This window comes from Triturus cristatus, chromosome 7 (assembly GCF_964204655.1).
Source record: "Triturus cristatus chromosome 7, aTriCri1.1, whole genome shotgun sequence".
In the NCBI taxonomy this organism is placed as follows: domain Eukaryota; kingdom Metazoa; phylum Chordata; class Amphibia; order Caudata; family Salamandridae; genus Triturus; species Triturus cristatus.
Window position 1 is genome coordinate 122,736,494 of NC_140590.1, and position 24,879 is coordinate 122,761,372.

Genomic DNA, 24,879 nt, shown 5'->3' on the forward strand with positions numbered 1-24,879 from the left:
TAAAAAAACCTCTTCTTACCTACATACATAAAGGGCCTTTGGGCCAGGCCTCTTCTATCTGTTCCAGTGTCATTGTTATGTTGCTTCTCTCCATTACAGCATACTGCATGGGGCAATCGTTTTGCCCATTTCTGCAATTGGCAGTAAGTAACAGCATTTGTCCTGGTCATATGTGCACATCCATCTGAAAATGAGGGCACTTCTTTTTCTGGGTTGGTGACCAATCAATTAGTTTTCCGTGTTTTTGTTTAATAGGTCAGCTTTCATTTCATTCCTTCTTTTTCATGAGCGTCCTGCAGCTCACCCACACTCCTACCGGCCGTGGCTTGCCCCAAAATTTAATTTGCTGCATCCGCTGTTGTCACTATTTCTAAAATGGTTGCCCATCTTGAAATGGTATTGTCTATAATGTATCATTGTTTTATAGTTCCAAGATGGTCAACAATTATGTTGACAACCTTGGCTTAATATGGCTTTGGCATTTTAAGTTTGTATTGTGCACATTGTGTCATTGCTTTTACTGCTCCAAGGTGGCCAACACCTTGCTACTTAATGTGGCATCTATGTTTAAAATATAAAACAGTTGTACACTGTGTACAATACCATTGAAAGATAACCGCCTCTTCCTATGTTCAATATTATGTTTGCATTTTTTCACCAAGTTTAGGAGGTGGTATGTTTTCACTTTTCTATATGCGCTCTTTTTATTTATCATACATGTGGGCATTTGTCAGTATGTTCTATAGTGGGTGGATAATTGTCTAAATGCAAGAATAACCCATTGGATGGATAAATCGATCAATTAGTCCAGGAATGAGTGACAGAGTGTATTCATGATGTTTTAGTGTGTTCCTAAGATACAACAGAAGAGGAATGTTCAGTTATATGCCAGACTTATTAGCATTGCCAGTGCTTGTTTCTTTTTTGCAATTTCCTTTTCACGTCAGTTCTTATGGTGCATAACATATAGAAAATGATTCACAAGCCTGTGGCTCAGCATCATTTAATGTACATAGTCCCCAGACTCGAATACCCACATATGTACTACAATATGTTGTACAGTAGAACCAGGTTGTACCTTTGAAAACGTTCTCAGAGCCAACACATATCATAAAAATAGGTTTCCGACAAACATGCTGGGTCAAGTAGCAAAATGGTTGCATAATGGAAAATCTAACAACACATAAAATCTAACAATGTAAACATTCTTTTCTTTTCAGGGAGTTCCCTCATTTGTGAGATGTGCGCAAGCACCAACAAATACAGTTGCTCTGGCGGGTCTCACCCGTGCCCCCAAGAAGTCACTCACTGCACCAGTGGCCTGCGGAAAAAATCAGCAGGTACGTGTACATGGATGCACGGATGAATTGTGTCTTCATTGCCGACTCAGGCGCGTCTTATACATTGTGCCCAGGGGGCGCAACGGGCATGTGCGCCCGCTTCGAGCTCCCCCCAGGCACACTTCTACTACAGAAGGAGCGGGAGACGCTTGTGTTCCCCCTTCTTGTAATGCAGATAGCGCTGGTGCACAAGTTGCTCCAGTGCTATCGTGAGATGGCGTTTCCAGATTTGCATGGGGGCGTGGCTCCATGTAAATGAGGGAATCACTTTGCATCTGCACCCGTGCTGTATTACCGCCATGGGCACAGATGCAAACATGCCATTAAGAGGTGTGCTGAAAGTGTGCCACAAAAAAGGTAGTGCAATTTCAGTGCGCTTCCTAACAGCAACCCTCTCGAGGGGGAGAAATAGGGTCCGATGGACCTCCTCAGACATTACCCTGAATGCAGGTGCAGTCACTCACTGCACACAACTGCAAGGGGATCTCTAATCTCCCTTAAAAGTGTAGGTGGGTTGCCGCCTGCACTGTGAAACATGTGAAGCTTTTAAACATCTGATCCCAATATCAATTGAATGCCCTGCCCCATGGGCAGCACAAGTTTGCGGTTGCTCTGGGGGCAGCACATTAATTCTAATATGGCACACTTTCCTTATTTGCTCAGGGCGCAGTTCAGCACAGCGTGTGAAAAGTAAGACCATGCTCATTTTACTGAAAGCTTGTGTAATTTAGGTAATTTTCCATTGTGCATACTTTGCAAAATGTCAGAGGAAATGCCATTATGTAATTTAATACATTTTCTGGCGTGGAAGCTGTTCGAGCATAAAAGGTCTTGTGGGGGACAGATTCTGGCAGGAAATGTGCCAGAAGAGAAATTTCCGATATGAACCATTCCCTTTGTCGGCGACGTTTGAATGTGAAGTATGTTAAGTGTTCACTCAAGATAATCCAAAGTGCATTCTGTGTACATTACGTGTATTTTTTTCACAATTTTCTGACATTTCACATCATTTCTATGTAACAATTAAGAAATTTTGCACTCCTTTGATTTAGAATTTCTGGAAGATGCAAATTTGGCAGCATATTGGTAAGGTACTGGAACATTGTTGAGACAATCAGGTAAAACCTATTGATGGGCTGGTCTGTTAACAGCAATTAAACCTAAATGCATTCAAACTTGGTTTAAAGAGCATAGCTGAGAAGATATTCTGGAAATTATGTTAGAAAGACCATTTACAAAATGCTGGAAGAAGTTGGTGAACAGTGCAGCGGGAGTCCAGCTAAGGGTCTTGAATTTGCTACGAATGTGTTGCGATTTATGGGGGTGAGAAGTGTGGGTTACTCACCCACACTCTACTAGCTCAATATTTAGATTGAATTGTATGGCCATTCGGTTGTATTGGACGTCATCAGTTGTGCCCGCTTCTATTTATTATAACACAATTTTAATCTCTGGAACATTTATAGAACTTTCTTGCCATGCCAGGAGCAAATTTTGCTGCTGTTAGAACTCAGAAGAGTAGCTGTTGGTCTCAACAACACACTGTGAACTGAGTGACGCGAGCTCATAATGTACTGAAGGGCCAGAGAAAGGAACGAAGAGATTCTAAAAACAGTCTAAAAATCACCCAGGGTGCCACAGTGTCATTCGGAGATAGAGGGCCTGTGTTTGTGAAGGTGTTAGATATTAAGCTGTTTGTTGCTGAAATTTCCTTTTCATTTAACCAAAAAATGTGTTCTTTTCACGTAGGAATCAAAGTCGTTTTCACTGCTTTCAAGGGTTGCGTGCACCCCACCAAACAGGCCACCTGTGGAAAAGACGTTGCGATCAGGGGCGCTGGCGTTTCCTTGCAGATCACAAGAACGTGCTGCGACTCAGATAAATGTAACCATCCAGAATATAAGGGTAAGGAACATGCCTGATCTGCCCTCCAACACGCGACCGGGTTCTTGAAAATGAAAAACGTTTAAAAATGTTTATAGGGGACCTCCATTTGTAAAATGTGTACTTATAAATCCACCACAGCAGCGTTACCAACACAATGTTTTAGATATAAGATGGCTGCTATTTGGAAGCCGAAGGAAAGCAATCCGCCTACCATCAACAAAGAATCCAGGAGGGAGTTCAACATGCCGACTGATTATTGGATGAATATGCAGCTATTTGGAAAATCTTAATAGGTCTGTCAAAGAACGACTGCACATGACCCAATTGAAGGACAATTAATCAGCTGAAAGCAGCCTGCACAGAATGCTGCTGACATCTGCAGGGCTGCATAAGGCAGATTTTCATGACTGAGTTTTTGAGGTGACAGGTTTCCCATAATGTGGCCAGTGATAGAGTGCTTTGCTCCTTGAAAATTCTGGTACAAATTCCGTTTTTGGAAAGCACTTTCCAATAAATCTTTAGTTCTGAGGCTGGTGTCAAACATCAATACAAGTCAATACGTGAAACACATTTGACTCCACCAGTAAGACAGAGACTGGTTAAGTTTCAAAAGCATAAAGGTTTATCAGAGGGGTAGCAAAGTTTTAAACTCAAATCATCAAATTAGTTTTTAATCAATACATAAATGTGTTAGTCAAAATATATTCAAAGAAAATCAAAGATCATGAACAAACACTATTATATATCTCAAACCAAATTAAGCAAGGTCAGTTCTACCATAAAGAGACCAACCTACCTTGCTAAGTCAGGGAAAGGTTCTGCTCGGATGTCAGGAAAAAGGGTTCTTCTGTAAAGGCAGGTGAAAGGGCATCTGTTTTATGCACCTGAATCTCTGTCTACATTGCATTAGTTTAAATCACACAGTTCCAACACTTGATACACCTACCCATGATTCCCACACAAAGGGCCAATCGCTTTAAGGCAACACAAATGTATTACTTTCACAGGCCACTGCACAATGATCCAACTCTAAACGTACTTTGGACTTACAGTTAAATGCAACATAATGAGATACACTTGGTCCAAGAAGTACTCTGCACATGCTCATTAGTGTGTTCTGAACAGGTTGTGTAAACACAACTTTCCACATAGGAACAGAAAACAAAAGTGACACCACTTGAGATTGCTAGTTCATTTTCTCCTGAAAAAAAGAAAGATACACAACATGGAAAAAGATGGCAGCCAGGCACTGCACTACCCATTTTAAAATGAGGCCTACATTAGCTGTGGTCAGTCTAAACGTGAATAGTACACACCTAGTACATTTGTCTGTTACATGGTAATATCAGTATGAATTTCAAAACATTTAATAGTAAAAATATCGTCATCACAAGCACAAAAACAGCAGTAGGTTTAGTCTTGTCAGATTCTGACCCTCCACCCTTGCTATTCCTGGGGCCTCCGTTTCCCCCACTGGGTTCATACCTAATCCCACAGCATTGCTTGCCCCCATAGATAGGGCCGTACACTTTGAAAGATAAAGGGAAAGGTGGATGTTCAAAGAGAGCGAGTGGGATATAGAGTTTCAAATAAATAAGCAAAGGCTTGCTAGAGAAAAAGAAGTAAAGCCACGCGGGATAAAATAGATTGAAAGGGACAGAGAGGAAGATATTAAGCAGAAAGAGGAGATACAGGAGATGAAGCTTGCTAATGTTTTATAATTGAGACAGTATGAGCTTCCAATTGCCACTGTAGCTCCTTCCAGGAAGAGATGCATCTCAAACTAGTACCCCTCCATGACCAGTAAGTTCATGGGTGAATTTTTGAACTGGCACCTTACCTGTTTCCGTTATGTGTAGATGAGAAAATATAGCTGCTTTACTAAGCACTTTCCTTCGCAGGCAACGTGGCTCCAATGGAGCGTAGTAGAACTACCTGAAGGTTTCTATCATTTTAGGATTTGGATGAAACAATAACATAGCCTTAGAGCCCGTCATAGCGGACTCTACTTGGCCATTAAAGGCCTGCTTTAGTGTTAAAGGCCCATGCCGAAAGCGAGGGCCTTTAACAAGGAAGCAGGCCAAATGTTCTAATTTGTAAAACAAAGGCCTCACAGAGCCAAAGAGGTTGTAATCCCCTTGGGCATCATGAGGTCTTTGTTAAACATTAAAATGTTGATGTTCAGTGCGTCTACCAGCCTTTAGACACCCAGAGCACTCCACTGTTTTCAATGGAGCGCCCAACATTCCAATGTTCTAATCAGCATTAAAACAATATGAAGGTCCTAAGGAGATGCTGAATGTGAATTGGAAAACATTTATTAATGAAATTTTTAAAGTTTGGGTGGTATGTGAAGGGAATTAAACTGACAATCTTCCATGGATTGCTTAATTTGATGTGCATAAATCAATTTTGCTACGTCGACTCAGAACATCTTTGTCATGATTGATTCACAGAGCAGTGACATTACATTATTTACAGCACATTCTAATAAGTGAGTTGTGCACAGGGAGGCCAGAAGAAGCAACCTTGGTGACAAGAACATGTGGCAAAAAGCAGAAATGTCAAGAATGAAAACAGTAACAGACTTGAAAGTGTAGGAAACCTATTTGCTAATGGACGCACTGCCAGGTCCTTTGTTTGTCTACTTAATAAAAAGATGTATTAAAAAAAGAATGAAAACAGTGATTCCTTTTTTAAATTTCACAAAAATATGAATGGTGGAGGTAGGAAGGAGGCACATCAGCTCAATAGGGATAGGCGTTATTGCTGTGGGGCACAGGGTCACTTAAAATGTAATGTCCCAAATATTCCCCCACCTGTATAGATTTCAGTCCAGCACATTTATTGCAGTTGTGCTAGAAGCCCCTCTGAGGTAACAGAGCTGGCTGTGAATGGCTTCGATAGGAGGACTGGTACCAAACCTCAAACCTCACCCAACAGCCAGGAATACCAGGAGCCTGTGTTTGTAAAGGGCATCAGTTGGCTCACTTCTAACGCCACCACTCCCTGTCCTACTATGTCTCTTTCAGAAACAGTGGGCCAGTCAAAGAATTTCCTCACAATCCCTTGGCACATAATCATTGCAAATGATGAGCTGAAGATGGATGGTGATTCCAGGCCAGCTACTCTTGCCCCTAAATAAGGTCTAGGTATGGAATGCATGCTGGGCAAGGGTCTTAGAAGTGGAGGTAGTGCTAACCATAGCACCAGCTGCCACAAGAAACCACTTGGTGTATGCTTCCAACAATTGACGTGGAACTGCCTTGGTAGGTCTAGGCAGGACAGGAGCACTATCCCAGGTGCCTTCATATATGATGACGGAAGAGAAATGCTAGCAGTAGATCCTACCAGAATATAAGCCATTGCTGTAAGTTGAAAGTCCCAGCAAAGTAGAATTTACAAAAACTTCACTAGAATGTACCAGCTCAAGCCCAATAGTGGAAAGCCCGTGGATTCATAATGGTTACGTATATGGAATACCCTCCAGTGAGATAGCATATCCTGAACCTATACCACGGAAGAGGCCGTTCTTCTATGGTCATCGGAGAAGCCTGTGGAGCCCAGACACAATAATGTGATGCACTTCACCCTGACTAAAAAGTGTCTGGCCTGTTAAAATAAAGAAGCACTTGATTGTGTCACACTTCTTGCCTTGACCACTAAACCACTAAAGGGGGATACAAACTTTAGAGGGCCTCTTATTTGGATATCTTTGCACCAGCTCAAAACAAGTACATTACTTTGAAACAAACTTCTGGAGGGTTGTTATTTTCCTACCCCATTTGGGGACAAAATGTGTATTCTGAGAATATGCTTGGCTGGTGTGACATGTGAGGAGTAGAGAAGCTGACAGAAGCTGACTTCCTCGATGAAAGAAGGAGCTGAAGTCCTCTTTAAAAAATAGAGGTTGTCCTAATAATGGGATGATCTGCACAAGGCCCAGCAGGATGGAGAACATGGAGGATGCAAGGCTGGACAGGCCCTATTGGGAATCATTTGTTTCCCCTTGAGGATGGAAGGGTGGGGGGCGGGTTTGTTAGTGGGGGCCGGTTTTAAAAGCACTGCAAGTATCTTGTTTTTTCAGCAGTTTTCAGGCAATAATAAAAGTGTCAAGATTACTCTTGTGATTAAAGTACCTGCTGGAGATAGATGGGTGTTTTGTCTAGTGTCAGTATTGACTCATCAAAGGTAGCGCTGAGGGTTAATATGCCTGCTGCAAAGAACAAGTACCATGCATTTTCACAGAACAGTATTTTTTGTGTAAGCTCATTAGGCTACTTCTTTTGTCGCAGAGATTCTTTTGTGACTGTGCAGTTCATAAGTTGCAATGGTAATCTAGCACTATTAGCAATGAAGTGCCATCAAAGAGCTGCATGCAAGCTGCATGGTATAGGTTAGAAAGGTAAGTCTTTCGTTATCCTGATGATGCTAAAAAAGGTTTGTTTGGGTAGAAATAAATTCTTATTAGTAAGGTCAACCCTAACCACTGTGATATGTTCTAAATCTTGGACTTGTGCTTCTCCAGACCAAGCACTCTTAAAACCTGCCTACCAGTATAAGTAGCATGTGAATCCTACATCTTTGCCGTATGTAACATTTTCCATACCCTGATTACACAGTGCTCCAACACCCTACACTAGTATGAGAGGTGATTTAAAACGAATAAAATACATGTGAGAGAGAGGCTGTGCTGAGAGGGAGGTGCTGGTTGTCGTATCCTGTTGCACAGTAAGGTCTTCATTTACTATGCTTTAAAGCTAATAAAATTGAATATATAAAGTGAAAAATGTGTTGCACATTGCACTATTTTTTCCCAAACTTTTCTCGGGCGGAGAACCCCCTCCCCAACACCCCTATTTGTAGTAGTCAGGCTTTCTCAATGCACACGCTATGCACCGTTGGGGAGCTAGTCTGACAAAATTTGCCAGGGCTGCTTTTGATTCCCAGTCCGCCTGGGAGGATGTGCTGATGAATAGAGCGCAACCGAGAGTCATCAATCTCCACTTCCAAGGAAACAAAGAAGAAGACTAGATGGTGGACCTTATAGAGATGATACTGTTTTTCTTTGTGCTGGGTATCCATCCTAAAGTCCTGTTTTCATGGGGACTGTTGGTGTACCTTACAACTAGAAGATTTCAGTTGTGCCAGGAGTGTGATAACACCATCAATAGTCAATGGAGGACTTCACAGTGAGTATCAATCGACCATCACATCCCTCCATTGCTACAAACTAAAAAACTGTTACAGCCTTAATAGGTTTTGAACAGTGTTCTGTCTAAAAATTGAGTAGCTGAAGCTTCAACCAGCAGACTAGTCCTCTCGGGCCAGAGCCATTAGAACAGAGTTGGAAATATCAGAAGATTGTTGCAATAATGTAACATTGCATCAATTATGGCAAGTGCCAAAGCTCCCTTGTTCAACGCAAGCATAGCCCGTTGGGACACCAATGTTATAGCAACCAAGTGCATGAACGCTATATGAGTGCTCTATGTTGTTCCTCAACACAAGATGGTGTTGGGGCCTTTCAGGGTTTTCTGTGTATTGTGTTTAATTTACTCTTTAACACACATTTAAATAAAAACCCATTCCATCGCGAGTTTGTGTGATATTTACTTTATTGTGCTATAGATTAGTCTCTATTAAATACTTATCCAAGAATAAGCCTTCATGGCGTGGTTCCACTACCCCAGTCGATAGTGAAAAGGCCTCACAGTCTACATTATATGAGGTCTGTGGGGTTGGCTCCAAAGTTTATTCTGTGGAGTCCATGGGCTACAGTGTTGTGGTCAGATGTTCTGGGGAAAATGTAAATCCATTCATTTATACAGATGCTGGGACAGTTTTCATTGCAGGTGAGACTGGCAGGACCTTTGATGCTGCATGTCCCAAGTAGAGGAGATGTACAGATGGACTCGGTTATCCTCTGTATGGAAACTGTATGTTTGTCCAGGAGTGCAAACTGAGACTCCCTTTCTATGGGAGATCTGAGAAGTGAGTAGCAACCTCGTGGATGTGGCTAACTGGGATAGTCTTACAGGGAGCGATGTGGTCCATGTAAGGACAGGTCCTCATATCCCGTTGACGTTGGGTTGGACTTCATCACCCTGGTGACGTGTTTTATTCCTCAAATGTAGTGAAAAAAACCCTAAGATGTATTTTCCTTGTTCCATTAGAGAATCCTGCAAAATTGACAGCGAACGGATACAAGTGTCCAACTTGCTTCACGGACCAGTCCTCAGATGGATGCACACCCGAGGGGCACATTTTCTGTGTAGGCAAGGAGGACCAGTGTGCCACCTTCACTAGATCAGGCTCCAAACCAGGTAACCCCCATTGATGATGCATCATCGTTATCAGTTATTTAATATGGCTACTTATTAATACGTCCCAGTAAAAAGCTGTGCATCATGTTGTATAATTGTACAGTGCGCTGATACACTGTGCCTTAGAGCACTAGATAAGAATGCTAAAATAAAATAAGCATTTTTTTTTAAATAAAATAAAATGTGAGTTTATTTAAATGCAAAACAGTATTATACATTATAGAAAGAATACACTTAGTACATGGGAGTGAAAACGGGTGGAGTGGAACAAAAAACAACAAGGTCAATGATATGTGAGTACAGTAGAACCTGAAACATGTTAACAGGGCAGTGTAACGGGCAAATGACTGCTTGCTTGGGGTACATAGGCACAACTGAAATAGCTGTACTCTTAGGAAGAACTGCCTGCAGGGCTCAAATCAGATAAAAAAGGTGGGGGGGGGGGGTGTAGGAGAGTAGGGTCTGCAATCCTATGATCACCCAGATTTTTTGCTTTTGCTTCATTGGTTTACGACTTTCTCCGGCTGTGGGCCTGCCAATCAGACCCACAGCCTAGCTGTTCTCTCTCGAAATTAACACACATGTACGTTAGGTGCATCCACTAATTGGAACTGGGCCGCCTTGTCAGTCCCTGTCTCAGCATACCACAGGTATCCAGGGCATCGGTGTACCCAGGGCCTACCCGGGGCTGAAGCATGTATTATGCCACCCCTGGAATGGCCGCCCAAATCTGACACAACTGGCTGCACGACAGCTGGGGCCACGTGGTGTAATCACCCGTTGCTGTAGGTGTAGTATTCCTACACCTAAACCCTAAAATGGACACATGGATTCCTATCAGTCACTCCTATAGCAGGCCTTATCAATCCTGAAGGCAGAGTGCAGGGAATCATGTGGGACGGTGCTCTGGCGCGAGCTGAGCCCGTCGACGGCTTGCGGAACCAAGTCCTAATAGCCGTTCCATGGTGACGCGGGCCAACTACTTTTAATGCCTTATAATCCTTGCGGTTATTTGCTAACTTTGGCCTCACATCACCTACACATGTCGAGTAAGGTGTCATACGAATGGGAATACGAACCCCTCGCCAGTCCTGGTGATGGGGTTGGCATTCCCCCCCTTTTAGAGGGACACGACATGGAAGTAACCTTGAACCCCGGTTAAAGTTGACTTAAGCCTCAGCATCACAAAATGGATGCTGCCACCAGACACAAGTCTGACCTCCCGCTGCTGGGGGACCTTCCAGCAAGGGGAGCTTGGACAAAGGGTTTCCTGTCGAGGGCGGTGTTAGCACCGTCCCAGACAGGGTTTGTGTATCCCAGGTAGGCAGGGCTGAAAGGAAGGTGATCGCCAGTGGCACCCCGGTGCTCACTGTGCATAGCCCGGCTCAAACCAGTTTCGGGGGCACACCAGCCCCTGAGCTGGCGCGAAGCCGGACAAAGGATAGGGGTGTAACCACCCCCCTCCTGGCTCCACCCATAGGTAGAACCTAGTCACGGGCCAGCCCCTTTTCTTAGAATAAAGGTAGGAGCGCGTCCCCTTCCCAAATTGGATAATCAGATAATCGGATAACTCCGAATCACGAACCACTTTCCACGAAAGGAACTCTTGACTATTTCTGAAGACTCTCCCTTGTGGCTAAGGAGTAGCCACCCTGCACCAGCAGGCACCATCTAAGCGCTTGCGGTTTGCTGTAAGTCTCTCCTACGGATCAAGACTGCCCAGCTCGACGAGACCCGAGTTCCCTGACATCTCTGACCTTTTACCTACCTCATCAGCTCAGCTGAGAGTCGTAGGTGTGACGAGACCTGCGGGACCGGCTATCCTCAGAACCTGCACGACGCTTATCTAGCACGCCCACCGAGGGACCCTCGAGTGAGTGCACCTAGGGTTTGAGAAGCCCTAAACCCTGAGCAGCTCCAGCTTCGAAGTCTGTCTCCCCAGCATCCACGAGATCTGCGTGGGGGCCCTTCCGCTCCTTGCTGTTCACCGCGTTGTCCGACCACTGGCCGACCGGCTTGTGGCCCTCTTCACGACGCACCACGTTTGTTTCATCACTAGTCTGGTTGCTCCAGACTGGCTCTTGCTCCCCTTCAACAGAGGAGTACCCCGGACCCTCCTGGTCCACTCCCGACGCCATCTTGACTCCCCCGCTTGGGTTGCCACTGCCAAGATCCGCTGCCCCTTCCTGGGCCCAGCATCATCGACAGCAGACACCTTCGTGGGACAGCTCGCCCTCCATCCTGGTCGCCGCCGCGCCTCCTGGTCCGAGGAACAGCCGAGTCCGACGTCACCCACTCACCTGGTCGAGGTGACTTCAGCCGGTACCCTCCTGGTACCCACACGATCGCTGGCTAGCGGTTGAGAACTGAGTCCCCTCTGCTTTCAGGTTTCCTTCATCACCGATCCAGGCTTGGATCGCTCTGAACATCGTCACTGGTCGCCTGCCAGCAACTTCTTCTTTCAGGCTCCTGAGACTACACGAGGACTCCCGACATCTTGCCGAACTTCACGCAGCCGCAGCCTCCGGGCTAGGTAACTCGAGCATCTCGGTGCTCCATCGCAGGTTCGCTCTACAAGTGTCCAGTTCCTTTTTCGTTTAGTCCCACTGATCGGATCACTCCGGAATCAGTACCTCCAGACTCTAACCATTCGCATTTCACTGTTAGTGTAGATGGTTTCTCGTGCCCCTCGGGCATTTGTTTAAATTGTGCAACTGAAGTATTTTCCTAAGAGTTTTGTAGTGTGCTTAGCTCCCTGACTCATAAAGAGCCAGGGTAGTCTTGTTATAAATAAATATCCTTTATTTTCATAACAACTTGTGTGGTGTCCTTTCACTTGGTGTTCAAGGGGTATATGTGATGGTAAACAGCTGGCTTAACACGCCCTCTAGAGTTTAGCCTAAGACTGCTCGTATCCACGCTACTAGGATAGCTGGTCTAAAAGGTTGACTTACAACCAATCATCAATAAGGGTCGTTTGGAATGATACACAGTGATCACTAGAATAGTGAGCACTACATATCAGGCCAACTTCTCACATTGGTGAGCAGCGGTTGGGATTTGAGCTTGCTGTTGTTTTACCACACACGTATCCTAAGAATATCGCAGTGAAAGATCACATAAGTACCCAGGTACATATAACTTAACTTAGAATACTCCGAGTTCTACTGAACCGGCTGTTGTAGTGTAACAGGGCTTAGCACACCCTGACTACAACTCTTAGCAAGGGATCAGTAGGTAAACCCATAGTGTAGGTAGGTGCAACACTTACACCTCACTAGAAAAGCATGTCGATCCACGGAGAGTCTTCGCAGACTCCCTTAGTGGTCAGTGACCCTCCACAGGTCGTGTCACGATATGCAACTCTTAGCTTCAAGGAGATGCGACAACTGTGTGCCTCCAGGAAGCTAAACCAGGGTTCTAACCCTACCATCGCAATACTGATAGGTCTCTTAGAGGCGTACGATGCTAGGAGGTCCTCTAACCCAGGTCCCCCCAGTGCAGATGGGAACATGCCTCCCTTAGAGGGAACCCTCGGTGACCCAGACCTCGACCCCCACACAGAGGAGGAGGACGAGGACGAGTTATCGGGAGACGAGGCAGACAAAGGTCCAGTGGTAGTCGGCAGGCTTACAAGGACCAACTTAAGCAGGCATGAGAATGGAACTGGGGGAGCCCCGGGCCCACGCTCAAGCAGGCTTAACCTTGGGAACGGACGAGCTAGGTCTCTCTCCAGAGGCTCTGGCAGATCGGTTCATACACATGTCTCTCAGGCATCTTCTCAGAGAGGAATGACTTCCCCTCAGAGGAGGGAGCATGAAGCGAAGATGTGGGAGGTCAATCTGAGGATCGAGCGGGAAGAACTTGCCCTCGCCAAAGAAAGACTTGCCTTGGCCCGAGAGCAGAAATTAAGTGGGTTAGATCCCACTGGTGGCAGCATTCTCAATAGAGAGAAAGACAGGGGTATAGACACTAGACACCTGAGTAAAATCGTGCCCCCCTTTAAACAAGGGGACGACATCCACAAGTGGATAACTGCCTTGGAGAGGGCCTGCACTGTCCAGTGCGTCCCCCCAAGTCAGTGGGCAGCTATACTGTGGCTTTCCTTTGAAGGTAAAGGAAGGGACAAGCTCCTCACTACAAGAGCTGAGGATGCTAACAACTACCAAGTCCTGAAGAACACACTGATTGATGGGTTCGGCTTAACCACGGAACAGTACCGGGTGCTGTTCCGGGACACCCAGAAAATTCAGTCTCAGGATTGGGCTGACTTTGTCGATTGTGCCACTAAGGCTTTGGAAGGCTGGTTGCTGGGTAGCAAGGTTACTGATTACACAGGATTGTACAATCTTATCATGCGAGAACAGATTTTAAACAACTGTCAGAACCAATTGTTGCATCAGCACCTTGTCGACTCGGATCTGACCTCTCCCCAAGAATTGGGAAAGAAGGCAGACAGATGGGTCAGAACAAGGGTCAAGCAGAACCAGAATCAGAACCAGGGTGGTCAGAAGAAAGCAGACCAAAAGGGTAACAAGAACGAACAAAATGACCAGAAGTCTTCGACAGGTCCCCAACAAACCAAAGAGGGTGGGGGTCAGGCTTCACAGAAGAAGAAGACTCAAGAAGGCCAGTCAAAAAGGTGGTGCCAATACTGTAAAAGTAAGACTCACTGGTTTAGTGAGTGCACCAAGAAAGGAGGGCAAACTCCTACCACTGCAGCCCCTAAGGCACCTGCACCCCCTAGTACAGTCAGCAGTGGTAGTGCGCCTCCCAAGGCATTAGTTGGGTTAACCTTGGGAACCGAGGGGAGTGACGACTTAGTCGGCACTCTCACTCAGGCCGTCCTTGTCTGTACAGGGGATATGGATATGTCCCCTGACGCCAGTCCCAATACTTTGGGCAAATACAGACAGACACCTTTGATAAATGGAAAAGTGGCTCAGGCCTACAGGGACACGTGTGCCAGTGTCACCATGGTGACGCCTAACTTCGTGGACCCTGGACAGATCATGCTAGGTACCAGTTACCTAGTGACCAATGCCAGCAACGTCACTACCAATCACAGTATGGCAGTTGTTGATTTCTCCTGGGGAGGGGTAAGTGGCCCGAAAAAGGTTGTGGTTAGTTCAGACCTCCCCGTAGAATGTCTGTTGGGCAATGATTTGGAAACGTCACAATGGTCAGAAGTGGAGCAGAGGACTCACATGGAGATGTTAGGCTTGCCAGCACATGTCCTTGCTGTGACCAGGTCACAGGCCAAAAGATGCCCCACTGAACAGGTGCTGGATCCTGGAAGAACGGACCAGGCACCTTCCAAGAAAAGGAGCAGTAAGGGTAAGGCTTCGCCTTCCCCCAGGTCGTGGATCAAGTCTCCGAGGAGGCTGACCTTAAAGAACTGAGGGAAACTGAGCCGCAAGAGCTTGAACCTGGTCAGGTTGAGTTTCTGGGCTCAGGGGGACCCTCCAGGGAAGACCTGGGGAAGGCACAGTTAGACTGCCCCTCACTTGAACCCCTCAGACAGCAGGCCGCTGCTGAGGCTGCAGGGAACGCCACAGGTACCCACAAAGTGTACTGGGACGATGGACTCCTGTACTCCGAGGCAAGAGACCCCAAACCTGGTGCGACCAGGAGGCTGGTCATCCCCTTGTCTCTGAGAGGTTTCCTTCTCACCTTGGCCCACGAGATTCCCCTTGCAGGTCACTTAGGCCAGAATAAGACTTGGGACAGAATTGTTCCACACTTTCACTGGCCCCACATGTCCGAAGATACGAAGGAGTTTTGCCGCTCCTGTGTCACTTGCCAAGCCAGTGGTAAGTCAGGTGGCACGACAAAGGCCCCCCTCATACCACTACCAGTGGTGGGGGTACCCTTTGAACGAGTGGGGATCGACATTGTCGGACCAATGGAACCCCAGACAGCATCAGGGCACAAGTTCATACTGGTGGTGGTGGACCACGCCACCAGGTATCCTGAAGCTATTCCCCTTAGGACCACTACAGCACCTGTGGTGGCACGGGCCCTACTTGGAGTGTTCTCCAGAGTGGGCTTCCCTAAGGAGGTCGTCTCAGACAGAGGTGCAAACTTCATGTCGGGATATCTGACTGCTATGTGGAAGGAATGTGGTGTCAACTACAAGTTCACCACACCCTATCACCCACAATGCAATGGGCTGGTTGAGAGATTCAACCGGACCCTAAAAGGGATGATTCACGGACTACCTGAAAAGCTTCGGCGGAGATGGGATGTTCTGATACCCTGCCTCTTGTTCGCCTACAGAGAGGTCCCGCAGAAGGGGGTTGGCTACAGCCCTTTCGAGCTTCTGTTCGGACATCCTGTAAGGGGACCCCTTTGTTTGGTAAAGGAAGGATGGGAGAGACCTCTCAGAAAGCCGGCATCAAACATTGTGGACTATGTGCTCGGTCTCCGCTCGCGGATGGCGGAGTACATGGAAAAGGCGTCTAAAAACCTGGAGGCGAGCCAAGAATTACAGAAAGCTTGGCACGACCAAAAGGCTGTTCTGACTGTGTACCAGCCTGGACAGAAGGTGTGGGTGCTGGAGCCAGTGGCCCCAGCAGCACTCAAAGACAAATGGTCTGGGCCCCACACGATCATTGAGCAGAAGGGAGAGGTCACCTACTTGGTAGACCTGGGAACTCCCCGGAGCCCCCACAGGGTGCTCCATGTAAACAGGCTCAAGGCATATGTCGACAGGGAGGGCATGGGCTTGCTCATGGCCACAGATGAGGGACAGGAGGAGGAGAGTGACCCTCTCCCAGACCTGCTCTCTCAGAACCCTGACGATGGATCCGTAGATGGTGTTGTCTTTTGTGGCAGCCTCTCTGGACATCAACAAGAGGATTGTAAACAGGTTCTTCAATCCTTTCGACATATGTTCTCTCTGACACCCAGTCAGACCAAGTGGTGTACCCATGAGGTCGACACTGGGGACAGTCTGCCCGTAAAGAGTAAAATCTATCGGCAGCCTGATCATGTCAGAGACTGCATCAAGACAGAGGTGCAGAATATGTTGGAGCTGGGAGTCATTGAACCCTCGGACAGCCCCTGGGCTAGTCCCGTAGTGCTCGTGCCGAAACCTCACACCCAGGGCGGTAAGAAAGAGATGAGGTTTTGCGTGGACTACAGAGGTCTCAATGCGGTCACTAAGACTGACGCCCACCCGATACCAAGAGCAGACGAACTTATCGACCGGTTGGCCTCGGCCAACTACTTAAGTACGTTTGACCTGACAGCTGGGTATTGGCAAATCAGGTTAGCTGAGGAGGCCAAGCCCAAAACAGCATTTTCTACCCCGGGTGGGCATTATCAGTTCGTGGTAATGCCCTTTGGTTTGAAAAATGCACCTGCCACCTTCCAAAGGCTGGTGAATCGAGTTCTCACTGGGTTGGACGACTTCTGTGCGGCGTATCTGGACGATATCGCTGTCTTTAGCTCCACCTGGGAGGATCACCTGGTCCACCTGAGGAAAGTGTTAGAGGCCCTGCAGAAGGCAGGCCTCAATATCAAGGCCACCAAGTGCCAGATAGGGCAGACACAGGTTGTATACCTGGGCCACCTTGTAGGTGGAGGCCAGGTTCAACCATTGGAGAGCAAAATACAGGCCATCCAGGACTGGGCTCCTCCAACCACCCAGACTCAGGTTCGAGCTTTCTTGGGCCTGACTGGTTATTACCGGAAATTTGTCAGAAATTATGGATCCATTGTGACCCCGCTAAACGACCTGACAAGTAAAAAGATGCCAAAAAAAGTTCAGTGGACAGCAAGCTGTCAGAAGGCATTCGATGACCTAAAGCAGGCCATGTGCACAGCACCTATCCTAAAGAGTCCAGACTACTCCAAACCATTCATTGTCCAAACAGACGCTTCGGAGCTGGGTGTGGGAGCTGTTCTATCGCAACTGAATTTTGATGGTCATGACCAGCCCATAGCTTTTATTAGCAGGAGGCTGACCCCCAGAGAGAAGAATTGGTCAGCTATTGAGAGGGAGGCCTTTGCTGTGGTTTGGGCCCTGAAGAAGTTGAGGCCATACTTGTTTGGCACTCACTTCAAGATTCAGACCGACCATAAGCCCCTCTTGTGGCTAAATCAAATGAAGGGTGAAAACCCCAAACTACTTAGGTGGTCCATTTCCCTACAGGGGATGGACTTCACAGTGGAGCATAGACCTGGCACTGATCATGGCAATGCAGATGGGCTCTCCAGGTATTTCCACTTAGAGCAAGAAGACTCACCTGGTCAAGGTTAGCTTATTGTCCCAAAGTTTGGGGGGGGGTCATGTAGGAGAGTAGGGTCTGCAATTAGGCCTGGGCAAAAATTTCGTTCCGTTCGCGGAAATTGCGATAATTTGACATTTTTGCGTTCCGCGGAGAGCGCGAAAATGTCAAAAATTCCGGTTTCCGCAGCTTGGCGATAATTTGTTTCTTGCTCGCGCTGTAAAATGATACATTCTCGCGCGCGCGCGATCGCCTTACCTGAATCCCTGCGTTCGCCGACAAGTTTTCTTGATCCGGTCGCGTTCTCCATGAGATGTTGTATTGTTTTTAGCCATTTGCGCTGTCTCGCGACAGTTCGCGCCCGCAGTGACGTCATGCGTCGCGCGATCACGTCTTTCTTCTCGCGATCATGCACCGCGAGAACAACTCAAAACAAGATGGCCGCGCCCGCAAGCAACCACATGGGTAAGTTGGCGACCCGCAACCATGCAGAAAATCTCGCGAACATGCCGGAAAAAAACTTCCGCATCTTTGCGATATTTCTGCTTGTTTGCGATAATTTTAAACATTCTCGCGATAATTTGCGAAGGTTAATTCCGCAAATTCCGCCCACCCCTATCTGCAATCCTATGATCACCCAGATTTTTTGCTTTTGCTTCATTGGTTTACGACTTTCTCCGGCTGTGGGCCTGCCAATCAGACCCACAGCCTAGCTGTTCTCTCTCGAAATTAACACACATGTACGTTAGGTGCATCCACTAATTGGAACTGGGCCGCCTTGTCAGTCCCTGTCTCAGCATACCACAGGTATCCAGGGCATCGGTGTACCCAGGGCCTACCCGGGGCTGAAGCATGTATTATGCCACCCCTGGAATGGACGCCCAAATCTGACACAACTGGCTGCACGACAGCTGGGGCCACGTGGTGTAATCACCCGTTGCTGTAGGTGTAGTATTCCTACACCTAAACCCTAAAATGGACACATGGATTCCTATCAGTCACTCCTATAGCAGGCCTTATCAATCCTGAAGGCAGAGTGCAGGGAATCATGTGGGACGGTGCTCTGGCGCGAGCTGAGCCCGTCGACGGCTTGCGGAACCAAGTCCTAATAGCCGTTCCATGGTGACGCGGGCCAACTACTTTTAATGCCTTATAATCCTTGCGGTTATTTGCTAACTTTGGCCTCACATCACCTACACATGTCGAGTAAGGTGTCATACGAATGGGAATACGAACCCCTCGCCAGTCCTGGTGACGGGGTTGGCATTCCCCCCCTTTTAGAGGGACACGACATGGAAGTAACCTTGAACCCCGGTTAAAGTTGACTTAAGCCTCAGCATCACAAAATGGATGCTGCCACCAGACACAAGTCTGACCTCCCGCTGCTGGGGGACCTTCCAGCAAGGGGAGCTTGGACAAAGGGTTTCCTGTCGAGGGCGGTGTTAGCACCGTCCCAGACAGGGTTTGTGTATCCCAGGTAGGCAGGGCTGAAAGGAAGGTGATCGCCAGTGGCACCCCGGTGCTCACTGTGCATAGCCCAGCTCAAACCAGTTTCGGGGGCACACCAGCCCCTGAGCTGGCGCGAAGCCGGACAAAGGATAGGGGTGTAACCACCCCCCTCCTGGCTCCACCCATAGGTAGAACCTAGTCACGGGCCAGCCCCTTTTCTTAGAATAAAGGTAGGAGCGCGTCCCCTTCCCAAATTGGATAATCAGATAATCGGATAACTCCGAATCACGAACCACTTTCCACGAAAGGAACTCTTGACTATTTCTGAAGACTCTCCCTTGTGGCTAAGGAGTAGCCACCCTGCAACAGCAGGCACCATCTAAGCGCTTGCGGTTTGCTGTAAGTCTCTCCTACGGATCAAGACTGCCCAGCTCGACGAGACCCGAGTTCCCTGACATCTCTGACCTTTTACCTACCTCATCAGCTCAGCTGAGAGTCGTAGGTGTGACGAGACCTGCGGGACCGGCTATCCTCAGAACCTGCATGACGCTTATCTAGCACGCCCACCGAGGGACCCTCGAGTGAGTGCACCTAGGGTTTGAGAAGCCCTAAACCCTGAGCAGCTCCAGCTTCGAAGTCTGTCTCCCCAGCATCCACGAGATCTGCGTGGGGGCCCTTCCGCTCCTTGCTGTTCACCGCGTTGTCCGAGCACTGGCCGACCGGCTTGTGGCCCTCTTCACGACGCACCACGTTTGTTTCATCACTAGTCTGGTTGCTCCAGACTGGCTCTTGCTCCCCTTCAACAGAAGAGTACCCCGGACCCTCCTGGTCCACTCCCGACGCCATCTTGACTCCCCCGCTTGGGTTGCCACTGCCAAGATCCGCTGCCCCTTCCTGGGCCCAGCATCATCGACAGCAGACACCTTCGTGGGACAGCTCGCCCTCCATCCTGGTCGCCGCCGCGCCTCCTGGTCCGAGGAACAGCCGAGTCCGACGTCACCCACTCACCTGGTCGAGGTGACTTCAGCCGGTACCCTCCTGGTACCCACACGATCGCTGGCTAGCGGTTGAGAACTGAGTCCCCTCTGCTTTCAGGTTTCCTTCATCACCGATCCAGGCTTGGATCGCTCTGAACATCGTCACTGGTCGCCTGCCAGCAACTTCTTCTTTCAGGCTCCTGAGACTACACGAGGACTCCCGACATCTTGCCGAACTTCACGCAGCCGCAGCCTCCGGGCTAGGTAACTCGAGCATCTCGGTGCTCCATCGCAGGTTCGCTCTACAAGTGTCCAGTTCCTTTTTCGTTTAGTCCCACTGATCGGATCACTCCGGAATCAGTACCTCCAGACTCTAACCATTCGCATTTCACTGTTAGTGTAGATGGTTTCTCGTGCCCCTCGGGCATTTGTTTAAATTGTGCAACTGAAGTATTTTCCTAAGAGTTTTGTAGTGTGCTTAGCTCCCTGACTCATAAAGAGCCAGGGTAGTCTTGTTATAAATAAATATCCTTTATTTTCATAACAACTTGTGTGGTGTCCTTTCACTTGGTGTTCAAGGGGTATATGTGATGGTAAACAGCTGGCTTAACACGCCCTCTAGAGTTTAGCCTAAGACTGCTCGTATCCACGCTACTAGGATAGCTGGTCTAAAAGGTTGACTTACAACCAATCATCAATAAGGGTCGTTTGGAATGATACACAGTGATCACTAGAATAGTGAGCACTACATATCAGGCCAACTTCTCACAGGGGGGATCTCTGCAAGGGGCGTGGCCTTCGCAATTATAGCCGTGACTTAAACACAAACCATTTATCTGTGTTTGTACCACCCAACCAGCCTTTTGGTTTCTCTCTGAGCTTTTTGTTATTTTATCCCATATAATAATACAACAACATAAAACACATAAAACTAGACAAGACTGTTGGCTTTGTTAATGGTTGTTTGTGTGGAGAAAAGCCAGGGATTGGTTTACCATGTATTCCGAACATCCCAATGACAGGCATTGAGAGAAACTCACACTGCTTTTAGTCTCAAGTCCAGAGCTCTCAGTCGCGGCTGTTATAGACACCTGAAGATGGCTTAGTCCAAAGCATGCACCATATAAGAGCAATATGCTACAAATAAATACAGAAAACCAAGATCCTGGAAATAGCTAATACTAATGAAGTACAAGATTCAGGACAAGCTGTGAAATATAAACCAGAACTGAATCACTGACATAGATTACCTCAAATTTTATTACATTTATTGTTCAGAAATCCCATGGAAGTCAAGGGTATGAATATAGGCCCTGATAGGAACCCGTTTCAATGTCTGTTCTAAAATACTATCGGGTCCGAGAGCTGAAGGGACCCAGCCCATTTGAAGCCTGGCTGCATAAACAGTTAAGCACATGACTTTTGAACTCCTGTCCTGTTGGGCTGGCCCAACGGCAAGTGGAAGAGTATTCAGGTGTTTTGATCCCAGAAGGACCAAACCTAGACGTGCAGGGGGGAGTCTATTTGCGGTTGTGAAGCAATGATGAGCTGATATTAAGTTGTAGGAAGAGATATATTTGACATGAGAAAGAACATTTTGGGATTACCATAAACGGCTTTGAGAACTATTGCAAGTAGTTTGTAGAGGGAGGGCCCTGTTCTTAACGAAGAGCCCGTCAGCTTGGCAATCGTGTGAAGGTAGAGGTGCCCAATTCACAAAGATGTTGATGTGATTACACTTGTTGCACTCCTTAATTCCAGGAGAATGCCAGGGGTAATCTTGGTTCACTTGTGAAATTCATGAGTAAGCGGGAGGTACTTCAATAGTAAGTCACACATACTCATACATAGTGCTCTAGTGGTGAGTAAGTGATAAAGAAGGGTCACTAAAGTATTAATACAGTAGCCCAAATTCCTGATAACGAATTAGTTAATTACAACCTTGACTTGCTGAAAGGACCTCTGTGCAGAAGCAAATCTCTCTGGGAAGTGGAATTAGAAGGCATTTTACATAGATTTAGGATTTTATGCATAGCTTTGGTAGTGATAAAATTGTGGTAGTGGTAAATGCCGTTGAATCAGAAGGAAACTATATATACCTAGGAGTAGGGGTAATAGTAGTAGAGGACTACTGCTGCTGTGTGTGGGGGTACAGAGCCCCCTGCCATTTTGAACATCACTGCATTCCTGGAAAGGACCTTCAGTCCCAGAGATCCCCGAGCTGTCAGAATGCCAACGCTCAGAGAGGGGCTGGGCTGCCCGATAATCTGCGCTACAAAAGTGTTGCACCTGAGCCTTTGGCACGGAACACGCATGGGTTGTGACCGGGCAGAGCCCATGCCAAGGGCGAGCCCATCCACACAGAGGAGGATGGGCTGGGCGCCCCTCTAGGTTTTTTAAACTTGGCCCATCTACCTGCCTGAACCCGCTGGGACATCTGGAACTCATGCAGGTACTGTAACTACACTGCCCTGTGTGTTTTATGGCCCCTTCATTATTTACTTGCCCGAGTGGCCATGGGAAAGGAAACTTGTTTGCGTGCTCTTGTTCGCATGAGTGCAGGAACGCTTTTCCATTTATTGAATCCCATTAGCTTATAACGGTCGGAAATGGACAAATTAGCAGAATCTGTCCCTTTGCGACCGGCATTTGTGCATTTGGGATACATCATCCCAAATGCAAAAATCGCAATGTCAGTAATTGCAAAACTTGCGATTACTTAAATTACTATTGCATTTAAGGAATCGCAAATTGCAATTCCTTAAATGCAATGCATGAAGCAAATTGAAATTGCGATTTCGCTATTAGTGGGTCACAAATTACCGTTCAATGAAACTGGACGGTAATTCGCTAAAAATTTGAAAAATGCACAAAGTTACATGTTACACACACACATGCCCTTGTTGCATGTGTGTGTGCAACATGTGGTCACATGGCAATTTTCAGGGGTGCAACAGGGTGTCTTTTTGGCACCCTTGCACCCTTGAAATTGCATGCGCAATTTGCAAGTACCTATTTGGTACTCCCAAATTGAGCATGCAATTTCTGTTGATTCCTATCGGCCTCTAGGCCCATAGGAATGAATGGGTAGCAATTACTTAATTGAGACTCGCAATTTGCAAGTCACAATTAAGCAATGTTCCTACATTCATAGGCGATTCTTTAATAGCGATTCTTTAAAAATTACAATTAAAGAATCGCACATTTATGTTTTAAGGCAGCCGCTGGGGAGGGGGATTTGATGCTGCCTTCAGATTACGCTGCTCATCCTATCCCCCCACCAGAAACTCCTTAGCTATAATTCCATTTAAAGTTTCCAAGACTATGTAGACACAGGCTAGTGGGGGTTGGACATAATGCTAAACTTTTTGTCTCTGCACCAGTTTGGGGTGGGACTATTTCCCCCAGACATTTCCAGTGCAAGGCGGGGCCCGGGAGCGGGGAGAGTCTCATAGCGAAAGAAGAGACCAGGCCTATTTTCTTTCATTTGCTTGCTGACCCTCCTGTTGTTGTCATGTAGTGCCCTGGCTGTGCTATCTCTAGGTGGTTGTCGGCTCCGGTGCACTTAGCACCTTCTTTTCACTCCTACCCCAAATTTTCTTGAGGTCCTTTCATAGCGGGGCAAGAATAATGGGCAAAAAGAAAATTGTAAGGGACAGGGTCTATACTTCTGGAGTCTTTTTTGTATTTGTGTTGTCAATGTTGTTTCAAAGGAAATAGACCTGACCGAAAGGAATCTCTCTCTAGATTTTGGAGTTGCCTCTGGTTATCTTCTAGCTTCCTCGGCATGTCCATCCACAGGTCCCATCATTCTACCTGGATTAATGGTGGATATGGCTACAGACCAGATGGCTGCCCTGCCCTCTGCATGTTTCTGCAATCCAGACGGTATGCAAATCAGTGACAGTGAACCTAGCTCCAAAAGGAAGTATAAAACGAAGGCTGGGGGACATGCTAAATTACAATTCAGTTTCAGTCGTAGTACTGGTCGCAATACCCCCCTTGCTGCTGTCTGGGCAGGCTTCAATTAAACCTACAGCTGAGGATGTTGTACCGCCACCTTTCGACAGGGATTGCATTTTGGACAGATGTTCGTCTTCTCTGCATGCATGTATTTCTCCCTAGTTGGATGAGATTTGTAACCATGAACATAATGTTAGCCTGTTGATTTCTTCTTTAAACATTGCCTCAGGTTGACAGTTTTCTGCACAGCCACAGTTGCCTACCTCTGTTGATAATAGTACTCCTTCAGCTGTCCCCTCAAGGTTACTGGATAGCGTAGGTCCTGACCAGTCCTCCCAAGTTTGAGGTGATTTGTGCCCCCCACAGTCAGGAGTATGAGGGGCAGATGATTCAGGGGTTCAAACTTTAGGATTGGGTGCCCTGTACAGGGCACATCGATAAGGGCCTAACTCGCAGATTCAAGATACGCCCCTCAGCCTCAGTCCTGCCTGAGCCTCCCCCTAACTGCTGTCCCTATGTGGTCATTCTAACTGGAGTTCCCCCACCCCAGGGATGCCATGAAGATTCTTATGGGTACCATAAAAATAAGGTATGTCATTGGTTGATCAGTCATACGAATTTCAAAATCCCTGAGTATTATGACATCCAATTGGTAAGGAGGTTGAGCTCATCACCCACACCCAAAAACATTAGAGAGGATTGT

At 47.2% G+C, this 24,879-nt stretch overlaps 1 protein-coding gene across 1 annotated transcript in view; it reads left to right on the forward strand.

Moving 5' to 3' along the window:
• The window catches only part of LOC146809004 (urokinase plasminogen activator surface receptor-like), a 49,890-nt gene that overhangs the window by 18,929 nt on the left and 6,082 nt on the right, over positions 1-24,879 (forward strand). The window contains exons 3-5 of the mRNA XM_085614814.1: positions 1,221-1,340; positions 3,090-3,245; positions 9,404-9,553. Of these exons, the coding sequence (XP_085470940.1) occupies positions 1,221-1,340; positions 3,090-3,245; positions 9,404-9,553 (426 nt within the window). The remainder of the gene's footprint in view (positions 1-1,220; positions 1,341-3,089; positions 3,246-9,403; positions 9,554-24,879) is intronic.